Source organism: Trachypithecus francoisi, unplaced genomic scaffold (genome assembly GCF_009764315.1).
Source record: "Trachypithecus francoisi isolate TF-2019V2 unplaced genomic scaffold, Tfra_2.0 Lachesis_group0, whole genome shotgun sequence".
In the NCBI taxonomy this organism is placed as follows: Eukaryota; Metazoa; Chordata; class Mammalia; order Primates; family Cercopithecidae; genus Trachypithecus; species Trachypithecus francoisi.
Genome location: NW_022681453.1, coordinates 152,185,485 through 152,197,967, shown reverse-complemented (window position 1 = coordinate 152,197,967; position 12,483 = coordinate 152,185,485). Strand labels below are relative to the sequence as shown.

Below are 12,483 nucleotides of genomic sequence, written 5' to 3'. Positions count from 1 at the left end.
GAGGGGACGGTTAAGTTCCCTCGAAGAGGACGCCGCGGGCCGACTGGAGTCTTTTTCGTGCTCCCCGCGCCCGCCTGCCGCGGGTAGCATCTTCTCAGCGCCCCGGCGCCCAGGAACGCCCAGGAAACCCAGTCCTCCTCCTAAGCAACCTGCAGCGCGGGGACGCCCGCCTTTTGCTATTATTATAAAAGTGCGTGCGACTAAATCTTCAGATTTTTAGACGTACTTCTCGCTTCCTCTGACCCGGGGTGAGGGAGCCCCCGAGGCTACTGCGGGGCGGGGCCGGGGCCGGGGCGGGGTGGGGCGTCATAGTCGCCTCAGGCAGCGCCCCGGCCGCGGGCGGGAGGCGGCAGCGGCGCGGGCCGAGCGGCGCGGGGATTGGCTGCGGCAGGCGGAGACGTCAGGCTCCCGCGGCCCAAGCGGCCGCCCGGCGCGGCGCGGCGCAGTCGGCTCCAGTACTCCCAGTAACGAGGAGGTGTTCTCGGCCGTCCCACCCTCCCCTGCTGTCTCCGGGTTGCGCCGCCGGAGCCGGGACGCGCCTCCGCTGCCCTCGCCGCCTCCATCCCCGCGGCCGCAGCTCCCCTCGCAGTCAGCGCGCACACCATGACGAAGAACGAGAAGAAGTCCCTCAACCAGAGCCTGGCGGAGTGGAAGCTCTTCATCTACAACCCGACTACCGGAGAGCTCCTGGGGCGCACCGCCAAGAGCTGGGGTGAGCGGGCGGCAGCTGGGCGTCCGGGGCCGGCCTCGGTCCCGGGGGCGCCAGGCGCGGTCGGGTGGGAACGGAAAGGCGGGAGGCGGCTCCCCGCGCCGGGGCCCCAGACCGCCAGACCCTAACCCGGGCGGCGGCGGCGCAGTGCGGCCCCATTCATTGCTCTCCGGGCCAGCCGGACTGGCCGTCTCTCGCTCCCGAAGCAGCGGGGCCCTCGGGCAGCCCGGCCTGGCCGCGCCGGTTCCTCCCTCCCTGCCGGGAGCAGGGTGCACGTGCTGCCCGGGCCTCCCGCCCGGCGCGGCGCCGGAAGCCGGGGACCCCTGCCCGGAGCCGGGCCCCTAGCGTGCGGGAGCCGAGCCCCCGGGCCTCCTTTGTACGGAGCGCTCCGGCTGGAGAGGCCCTGGCGGAGGCGCCCGGCCCGCTGAGCGGTTCGGTGAAGCCAGACCCTGCCCCACTCCAGGGGAGAGGAAATTTCCACTCCCGCCGCTATCTTGTGACTCGTCCACGCTGCCACCCCGACCGGTCGGAAGAGTGCGACTGAGTGTTAAGTGTGGGTGTGGGTTCCTTAAACGTGTAGCGGTGAGTTAATCACAGAAGTACATTGTACGAGAAAATGCACTTGAATTTGGACAGTGAAAAAGCCCCTGAAAAGGTTGTTTCCTCCCGGATTCCTTTTTAATTACAGAGATTTTCTTCCTTACAAATTTGCTCCTTTGGGGAAAGTAAATCCTGTCTGAACAACACAGGTTTTTGTTTTTGTTTTTCCTGTGTCTTCAAAACAGGAGAGTGATGGTTGTATGTTAGCAGCTTTTTTCTATGCGTGAGCTCTTTGTTTTAAAATATTTAAACCATCTACCATGTAGAGTTGCTTTAGGATGCCTTTTTTTTTTTTTTTCTAAAATTGTATCAATATCTGAATGCAGGCTAGAGCTTTTTTTTTTTTGCCTTTATACTTAAGTAAACTAACTTTACCTTTTAAAAATCTTTTTGAAACATTTTCTTAGTGGGTCTTGAAAGACCATTTCTTTCTGAGTGAGAATAAATCTCGAGAGCTTAGAACTATTTGGACACAACATTTTTAGGATAAGCATGGAGAAATACGCTATGACTCAGAAAATAAACTGTTGCTGCAGACTGAAGTGGACTCCTTCAGGCTGAAAAGGCGACTTCGGTCTTATCACAAACCGAATGGGGCCTTGGAGGATTTTTAGCCCAACCCCCACGTAAGAGAGATGAGAAAAATGAGACCCAGAGAGGTTGTGATTTTTGCCTTGTGTAAAATTACATATGCCACAAAGCCAAGAAAAGAACCCAGTTCTCCTTTAATCCTAGTCCAGCGGTTGTATTATTTTACAGATGCCTTGCCTAACTGCATGGTAATCACTCAAGATTTTTATTTAAATTGCTGTCTTCTTTTGGGAACCCACTAGTGTGATGAAGAAATAAATCTTGCATCCAGACTTACATGGGAACAAAAGAACAAAGAACATTTATAAAGCTTAATTGCTTGTTTCTAGAGTGTACTAACTTTTTGCTGAAGAAATTTTTGAGTGGTGGAGAGGGATTAATTTTGATAGGCTACTTTCCTCCCTTTCTCCTTCCCCAGTGCTTCCTCATTTCCAGAACAGAGTAACTCCACTTTGTGTTAGAATGACGTTTCTTACTGCAGACAGTGCTCTTCAACCTTTGTATTATATGACCTAGGGTAGAGATTTTATTTTATTGGATCAGTGCATTTAAATAGATAACGTGCACAAATAAGTATAGGGCAGTGGGTAAGGACTATAAAACTAGTACAAATGAAGTTGGGATTCATTTTGGAAGAATTAAGCCAATCTCTTCAAAATCGATAAGTATTACTCTTATCAGTAAACTTTTTGTTTATTGTAATAATAGTAAACCAATGAAGAATGGCATATATAGGTGAAAATTTACCATAATCCTGTCCCAGTATACGGATATCCCTCTAAGGATATGTGAGGGAGTCTTGAGAGGAGGCCGAAATCCATATTCAGCTTGCCAGGCTGTGTACCCTAGACCATGGTTGGGTCTGCCTAGAGAAGGGGCACCTTGTTCTAATTCTTGCAAAGACGATCAGTTTGGAGAGGTCTGTGCCTCTGGGGATATGTCTGCCAGGAGGGGTTCCTTTTCTAATTCTCTCAAAGGGACTGTATGGGCTTCCTGCCGGATCTCATCATACCTCAGAGATACTATTAACATTCTGGTATATATCTTACTAAATTGTGTATAACATTTGCTTTTTTTTTTTCTTTTAACAAAAGGATCATAAAGTGTTGTTTCATATTCTGAGTATATTGTGGTCATCTTTCCATGTTACTAAAGATTTATTTTTAGAGACAGGTTTCCCTACATTCACCCTTTTCACATACATTTTTGCAAATTTATTTCTTTGGTATATATTTATACCGATGGGATATCTAGGCCATTCATACGTACTTTTTACATTTTGAAAATTTGTTTTCGTGTGCCTTCCAAGAAGTTTCTAACAATTTATACTTTCAACTGTGTGCAGCGGTGTCTCATACCTTCATCAGCACTGAGGCTATTTTTACCCGTGTTATCTCTTTTAAAACCTTATATTTTTTGGGCCAGGTGCGGTGGCTCACACCTGTAATCCCAGCACTTTGGGAGGCCGAGGTGGGTGGATCACTTGAGGTCAGGAGTTCGAGACCAGCCTGGCCAACATGGTGATACCCTGTCTCTACTAAAAATGAAAATAATAATAATAATAATAATATTAGCCAGCTGTGGTGGCGCCTGCCTGTAATCCCAGCTACTTGGGAGGCTGAGGCAGGAGAATTGCATGAACCCAGGAGGTGGAGATTGCAGTGAGCTGAGATCCACAGCACTGCACTCCAGCCTGGGTGACAAAGCAAGACTCAATCTCAAAAAAAAAAAACCTTAACATTTTTTGGTAACAGCTTTTTTTTTTTTTTTTTAAAGAAAAACAGCCTTTTATTTTGTAAATTTTTTTTCTAGTTGTCTTTTTGACTTTTTTTTTTTTAATCAAATTTTATGTAGGTGGTGGTAGTAAAAGATTATGTGTTTATTGTAGAGGGTAGAAGAAAAAAAAATTAAATCTCTTTTGACCTTGTAAAGTTCCTAGGACTCCTGGTGTGTCTACTCCCAGGATTTTATCATTCATTTAAGATGTTTCCCGGTTTTATTTTTAGACATTTAAGCCTTTAGTATGTTTGTCTCATCTTGATCTGAGGTTCCTCTCCAAGTGCATTGGATACATTAAAAAGCACACATCTTTAAAAGGTAATTGTGCTATTTACATTTTGGGTAAAGTGAAAGTGTTGCATGTTACATTGCATTGCCTTATTTAAAACAGCTACATAAAGATTTTGAGTGGCCGCTTTATTGTGTATTTGGCTAATATCTTACAGGTGGTTACAGCAGTTTCAAAATGCTTATACATAAGTTACCTCATGTGATTTTCACAGTAACATACAGCCAACTAGTTGGGTGATCCAAGTGTACTTAGCACTGCTTTTCAAGCTGAAAAGTAAGTATACATCAGCAATAAATAGTTGCCATTTATGAATACACAGGACAAAGAAAATTGAGCACCTAGTGGCTGATGCTGCAAAATATTAAATAACTTAAGTTCATTGAATACAATTAGAGTCAAATTAATGAAGCTTAGAGATTGTCTAGTGTTACTGAAACTACTAGTAGTGGGCCATATGTTGCTATTAACATTTTTTTAAATGATGAAATAGAATAGTAAAAATATGTTTATTTTACCTAATATGTTTATTCTAGCTTAAAAAAAAAAGTGTTATTTCATGAAACTTTTGTGTATTTTGCATATATAGATACCCCAATGTAAACTGTATTTGTTACTTTGGCTCATAGTCCAAAAACTCTTGAAAGCCACTAATCTAGCCCAGTGCCTTCGTTTCATAGGTGGCAAAATTAAACCTATGGGTCATGTGATTTGCCAAAATTCACTCAGGAAGTTAGGGATGAAATCCTTGGGGCTTCAGACTCCAGGGCCAGAGATTTTTTAAAAAGCAAAACAAGGCTGGACTTGGTGGCTCATGCCTGTAATCCCAGCACTTGGGAAGCCGAGGCAGGCAGATCACCTGAGGTCAGAGTTTGAGACCAGCCTGGCCAATATGGCGAAATCCGTCTCTACTAAAAATACAAAAATTAGCCCGGCATGCTGTTGGGCGCCTGTAATCCCAACTACTCTGAAGGCTGAGGCAGGAGAATTGCTCGAACCCAGGAGGCGGAGGTTGCAGTGAGCCGAGATTGCGCCACTGCACTGCAGCCTGAGCGACAAGAGCGAGACTCCGTCTCCAAAAAAAAAAAAAAAAAGAAAGAAAAACCAACTATGCCATGATGTGTTGTCATTTTATAACATCTACTTGTGAGCTTCTTCAGGATTCATTATCTTTATTAAGGTGGTCTATCAGTAAATGCTTTGTATTACCATTAACTTAAAATTCAAGTCACTGATTTCCAAGCCTAGTCAGAATTCTGAACCAAAACTATTAGCACCTATATTTTGTTTGTGTGCCTTTTCTTTTACTATAGGTCCATGAAGTGCCATTTTCTCAGTCACTTCTAGGTCATGGCTCAGTAATTGTTCTGCTTTGGAGATCAGACTTCATCCCACCTGGGGCGTCTGACAGTAGGGGAGAAGGCAGATGTTTGTTTTTCAGTGTCACATAATTGTTGTAAGATGGTGTTCTTTGTCCTGTGGAGTGTGCCATTAACCCATTTATGCTGGAGATTGCAATTTTTTGAATTTTTGCAATCAGATCTTGGCAATGACATTGAGCAATAGGATATAACTCCCACATGCTTAGCGTTCCAATAATGGAACACAGGCATAAATAGAAGCTGTACAAACTTTACAAAAATGTGCATCACTGGGAAAGTAACAGGACTTACCTTACCCTGTGTGCCAGCTATAAATGCAGGCCAATGGTACATGTGATGGCAGCAGAAGAGCAGGGCATGTACTGAGCCATCATCTAGCAGGAGAAAGTACCTCCTGGATTGTCCAGGAAGTAGTCCTGTGGTGGGAGGGAGAGAAAGGGTAAGTTTATGTGTTGTGTTATAATACCATTGTAATTATGGTAGTACGAGTGCTTTAAGATTATTAAAGAGCCTCTCCCCACCCCGATGTAATTTGATTTCTTTGAAATTGACTTTTGGATTTATATCTATAGAATTAAACTAGTTGTATTAAAAGAAGTCTTAAAAGCCCTCCTATCTGTAGTCACAACTTTTCCATGAATTTATCATCATTTAATTAAGGACCAGTCATTTAACACTGATTGTGAAATAGGAGGAAACACCCATTTAATCTTGAAAGATAAATTTATTATTTTCTAGTTTTGCATTCATTCTATTGGTTTTGAAGAAAAGTCACCTGTAATCTTTAACCACTTAATATAACTACTGTTAACATTTTATGTCTTTTTTCTATGTATAAAGTTTTTGAAACATACCTGAATAAAGTTTTAAAATGCATAATTACATACCGGATCTTGTCATTTAACATTTAAGAAGAGTGGTCTTTATTCCTCTGCCTTTTTCCTAAATGTTGATGTGCTGGAGGTGTCCTTAGCTCTGTCACCTTTGTGGTGACCATATACACTTCCTGTTGAATTTATCTAAATTTCTCTGGTCTGGTGGCTTAGTTACTATCTCTGTTGGGACTCCCAAAGCTGCATATCTAATCATGATTTTTTTTTTTTTTTTGAGACGGAGTTTCACTCTTATTGCCCAGGCTGGAGTGCAATGGTGTGATCTCAGCTCACTGCAACCTCTGCCTCCCAGATTCAAGCGATTCTCCTGTCTCAGCCTCCCAAGTAGCTGGGATTACAGGCATATGCCACCACGCCCAGCTAATTTTTGTGTTTTTAGTAGAGATGGGGTTTCTCCATGTTGGTCAGGCTGGTCTCAAACTCCCAACCTCAGGTGATCCGCAGGCCTTGGCCTCCCAACGTGCTGGGATTACAGGCGTGAGCCACCGCTCTCGGCCTCATATGACTTTTTAATGTTGTTGTAACTACCTGCCTATCAGAAATCTCCAGTTGGATGTTTCATAGGTATGTCTTCATGTAAATCTGTGTTGTTCTCAAGGGTTCCTTAGCATGACATACAAACTCTTTAAAATCTTAGTGGCTTACTTCTCTCCTGTCATCTCTCTCTACCGTTCCACATCGTTATTTCCTACCCCTTCTGGGCCATTTCCTAGCTTCTGGGCCTCTCATCCCCTTATTCCATGTTGGTCTGGCTACTCAGATGTCAGCTTTGATAGTCTAATCTCCGGAAAACGTCTTTGAACTCCTCTGCATTATGGCAGGGTGCAGTGGCTCTTGCCTGTAATCCCAGCACTTTGGGAAGCTGAGGTGGGCGGATCACTTGTGGGCAGGAGTTAGAAATTGGCCTGGGCAACATGGTGAAACCCTGTCACTACTAAAAATACAAAAAATTAGCCAGGTGTGGTCATGTAGTGAATCTTTGCAATCAGACTTTGATGATGACCTGTAGTCGAGCTACACGGGAGGCTGAGGTGGGAGGATCACCTGAGTCCAGGAGGTCGAGGCTACAGTGAGCTGTAATTGTGCCACTGCATTCCAGCCTGGGTGACAGAGTTAGCCTATCTAAAAGAAAGGTTAAGATTCAATAAAATAAAATAAATGAAAGCTTTTCCTATCATAGCATTTGTAACTTTATATATTGTTGTCATTGCCTGTTTACTAGACTATAATCTTATTCGTGTCTTATTCCTCTTGGATTCTCTAACCCCTGGCCTGTCCTAGCACTTACTAGGAATGTAATACAAACTGGTTGAATGAATGAGCAGTAGTGTGAATGTTTCCATGAAGTTAGTCTTCTGCAGTATTGTTTTTAACATCTTCACAGCGTCTGGCGTACCGTAGTATAATCGTCCCCTCGATTTTGGGGCATTTTCCTTTTTCTTTTGCTAGAGTACTGATGGGTTTTCATGGAAGTTCAGTGTTCAAAAGAAGCTTAGTGATTTTTCCACTTAACTTTCTTATTGGAGACTCAGCTGAGTTTGTGACATGCCTGTATTGTGCACCTGATAATAGTGACAGAACCAGGGCAAAATTTTATTTAGGTTTGCTTCCTGCTTTATTGCTCTTTTCAGCTTCTTATACTGCTTTTATGAGACCCTCATAAAGTCTTTTTGTCTTTTAACTTACCTGCTCTCAAATTTAATGGGTGTTTATTCAGTAGTGCCCTTCTTCCCTTATGGGGTGCTATTACTGATAATATTTCTGAAAAATTTTTTTTAACGCAATAACCTCCCACATACCTGTTTAAACTTTGTTACTGACTCATTTGGGGAGCTTGCTCTTATTTGTGACTTCTCAGGATTTTGCTGGTGCCGTGGGTAAGATACGACTTCGGAGGTGACCTTCCTGCAAGGCATGGGGTACTTTTCTTTTGGTTTTAGCATGTTGGCAGTATCTGGCTCATAAAAAAGTGGCCCTTTACATACTCCTGCTCCCACTCCCTAGCTTTCTAACCATTCCTTTCTTAATTCCTCCCTGTTTGCTCTTCCTGTCTTCTAAATGTTTGTGATGGTTAATATTATTGAGTGTCAACTTGATTGGGTTGAAGGAAAGAAAGTATTGGTCCTGGGTGTGTCTGTGAGGGTGTTGCCAAAGGGGATGAACATTTGAGTCAGTGGGCTGTGGAAGGCAGACCCACCCTTAATTGGGTGGGCACCATCTAATCAACTGCTAGCGAATATAAAGCTGGCAGAAAAACTGGCCAAGCCTCCTAGCCTATATCTTCCGTGCTGGATGCTTCCTGCCCTCAACATCAGACTCCACGTTCTTTGGTTTTGAGATTCAGACTGGCTCTCCTTGCTCCTCAAGGAGATATATACATATCTCCTATTTAGTTCTGTCCCTCTAGGCCCTGACTAATACAATGTATATATCTCAGGTGCTGTCTTTGGCCTTGTTTTCTCTTCTTTCCTGGCAATGTCATATAATAACTGCAAAGATCATTCACAGATTTTACTTCTTGGTCGACATCTCTCTCAGGTTCCAGGCCCCTGTTTATTCTCAGCTGCTTTCTGCATATCCCACAAATCTGAGTGTGAGGCTTAGATGTCTTAACTAACTCTTATACCAGATAACATCATCTGGTACATAGCTCGTTTCCCTTCCTCCACTGAAGTTCTGTATTGCTCCTATTTTGGCAGTTTTGAAAAACAGCTTCACTATCCTGTCATCTAGGCTCCAGACTTAGCCAAATTTTGCCGGTCCTATTCAATAACATTGCTTGAATCTCTTGAATCTTTGTGGCCCATACCCCCATTACTCGCACTACACTTATTTTAGGAATTAATTTTCTTTGACTTAGTCAACATTTTCTCTTTACTCCCATCAAAACACACATTCAGAGGACACCTGAGATGCTCATTTTTCCTAACTTCATAATCCTAGCCACCCATTCCAGATTTCATTAACACTCCCACCAAACTTGTCTTCATTTTATCGGGATCCTGTAGTGCCTTTTCTTTTCTTTCTTTTTTTTTTTTTTTTTTTTTTTCAGATGGAGTTTTGTTCTTGTTGCCCAGGCTGGAGTGCAATGGCACAATCTTGGCTCACTGCAACCTCCGCCTCCCGGGTTTAAGTGATTCTCCTGTCTCAGTCTCCCGAGTTGCTGGGATTACAGGCACATGTCACCACACCTGGCTAATTTTTGTGTTTTAAGTAGAGACGGGATTTCATCGTATTGGTCAGGCTGGTCTGGAACTCCTGACCTCAGGTGATTCGCCTGCCTCAGCCTCCCAAAGTTCTGAGATTACAGGCATGAGCTACCGTGCCCGGCTAGGGCGTGCCTTTTCTTATAAACTCTCTGATTAAAACACTTGAAGCACCAGATGAAGATCTTTGTAATTTTTTCACAGTTGTTCCAGCTTCTAATAGATGATTGGCTTTCCAACTTTTATCTGCTGCTTTAAACACACATACACACACACACACACACACACCTGTAGTGTTGTTGACCCTGGGGAAAGTGGGTCTTACCTATTGGTGCATCTCCAGTAAGATCCAAAGAATCAGTGAGAACATTGAGACTTAAGCAATGTAGCCCATTGCTGTCAGGTTATTTCTAAAGCTGCAGCTTTGATCATATTACACTCTGTACCCCAAAACTGTGTTTGGGTCCCTGCTGCTTCCAGAAAGTTTAGGTAAGTCCCAGACAACCTGGCATTCCAGATTTATTGTATGTGGGCATGGAGCTGTTTCCAACCCTAAATAACCCATCATTTCCCACCTCGCCTATAAATGCACCCTATGTTGTAGCCACATAGATGTATCTGAGACCCTTAGTCTGGAACCCCTGTCTGTTCCTTCCCACATCTCTCCACTCTGTGCACGTGAATTCTTCCTCATTTCACAGACCTAGCTTCAGTGCTGACTCTGCCATAAGCCTTCCCTGATATGCTCAGGTGGAAATAGTACCATTTATTTCCTAGAATGTCGAAAATGTTTTATCTGTACATAAAGGCATAGTTCTGTCACCCAGTTCACAGTGGCTCTGCTCTACTACATTTCTAATTAAGTTTTGAAGTTTCCAGAGAGGGCATCATAATACAAAGTGAACTGGTAGGCTTATATATTTTTACTCGATGCATCTTAAAAGTACACCAATATACTGAGAAGATGACCAGATAGGACTCAAAGACCTAAATTCTAGTTCCACATCTCTTTCAAAGCTTAGATAACTCAAGATCTCTTAGCCTTGTTTCCTTTATAAAAGAAAAAAGTTCAGACAGACATGGTGACTCATGCCTTTTAGCCCAGCACTTTGGGAGGCCAAGATGGGAGGAGCACTTCAGTCCTGGAATTCAATACCAGCCCGGATGATGTAGGAAGGCCCCATCTCTACAAAAAATAATCTAAAAAATTAGCTGGCTGTGGTAGCGCACATCTTTGGTTCCAGATGTGTGCTACCACAGCCAGCTAATTTTTTAAACCAGGAGGTTGAGACTGGACAATCACTTGAGCCTGGGAAGTTGAGACTGCAGTGAGCCATGATTGTGCCACTGCACTCCAGCCTGGATGACTGAGACCATATCCCCCCAAAAAAGAAAAAACAGTTGTATGAGATAGTTTCAAATGTAACTTTGAAATTACAACAAAGCCTACTTATATAAATGCTTTAGAATGGGAGGCAGCAAGCTTCAAAGGACCATGTTATTGTAGGCTTTGCTGACCACATGGTGTTTGTTGCAACTACCTAGCTCCACTACTGTAGCTTGAAATTGACCATAGAACTAACGGGCATGGCTAGCATTTTATTTACAAAAATAGCAGCAGCCATGGTTTGCTTTAGAAGTTAGAGTTGGTGAGTCGTCACTGTAGTCTGACTCAAGAAAGCTGAACTGGTTTTAAATGGGATGTGGACTCTTGGCTTTGTTCTTTTCATATAACAAAAGTAACACCATTGTTTTTATAGTACAGATGTGAATATCAGTAAGTCCACCATCATCCTCAGCTTCTTCCCTGGGTAGCCCCTGTTAAGTGTATAAATCGTTTTTGAAAGGTAATATGTGGCATGTCCATAAAGGTCTGGCAGTGTCTTTAAAAGGTAAATATATGCCCACCCCCTGAGCCAGGAGTTCTGCTCTTGGGTGGGCTTTATCCAAGAGAAATGAAAATATACGTTCACAAAATACTCTTGTACAAAAATATTCATAGTAGCTCTATTCATAATAGTTCCAGACTTGGAACAGTTCAGGTTTTTATCAGCTAGGCGATAGATAAACTTGCATGTCTACCCCATGGTATACTACTCAATGGTAAAAAGGAATGAACTACTGATGTACAAAATGTGATGAATCTCACAGGTTGACTGGGAACGAAAGCCTTACCAAAGAGAGGACATACTATATGGTTTTATTTATGTGAAATTCTAAAATAAGCAATTCTTACCTATGCTGGAAAAAAAAACCCAGAACGGTGGTTGCCTTTAGGGCAGTGGACAGGGAGAATGACTAGGAAGGGACGTGAGGGAACTTTCAGGGTGATGATAAGTGTTCTGTATCTTGAATAGGGCTTTGGATCACAAGTGAATGCATTTGTCAAAACTCATTAAGTGGTATATTGGAGATTTGTGTATTTCACTGAATATGCATTTTTTCTCAATTTTAGTTTTTCTCAACAACACATGCTGAAGTGTTCTCTGATGTTTGCAACTTGAATCTTAAAAATGAGATAAATAGGTGGGAATTGAACAATGAGATCACTTGGACACAGGAAGGGGAGCATCACACACAGCGTCCTATTGTGGGGAGGTACAGGGGGGAGGGATAGCATTAGGAGACATACCTAATGTAAATGACGAGTTAATGGGTGCAGCACACCAACATGGCACATGTATACATGTGTAACAAACCTGCACATTGTGCACATATACCCTAGAACTTAAAGTATAATAAAAAAAGAAATGAGATAAATACAGCAAAATGTTAAATGTAGAATCTTGATGGTTTATGGGTGTTCACTTTTAGGTTTCACTCAACTTTTCTGTGCATGGGTAAACATTCCTAATTGAGTGTTGGAGAATAGGAATACACTTCGTGTGTTTCTCTCTACCTCCTTCACCAGTCTCAGAGTGTTTCCTACAGATGACTATCAGGTTTCCTGTCAGTCCTTTTTTCAGCACCATTTTTATATATGTATATAAACATGTTTCTGTATATATGTGGAGTATATAGAAATAAGTAGGTT

The 12,483-nt window shown here is 43.0% G+C and overlaps 1 protein-coding gene across 2 annotated transcripts in view; it reads left to right on the top strand.

Moving 5' to 3' along the window:
• The first annotated feature begins 381 nt into the window (after positions 1-381).
• The window catches only part of ATP1B3 (ATPase Na+/K+ transporting subunit beta 3), a 51,503-nt gene continuing 39,401 nt past the window's right edge, over positions 382-12,483 (top strand). For both annotated transcript variants that reach the window (XM_033212453.1, XM_033212454.1), the window contains exon 1: positions 382-712. In XM_033212453.1, the coding sequence (XP_033068344.1) occupies positions 604-712 (109 nt within the window). In that variant the 5' untranslated portion in view covers positions 382-603. The remainder of the gene's footprint in view (positions 713-12,483) is intronic.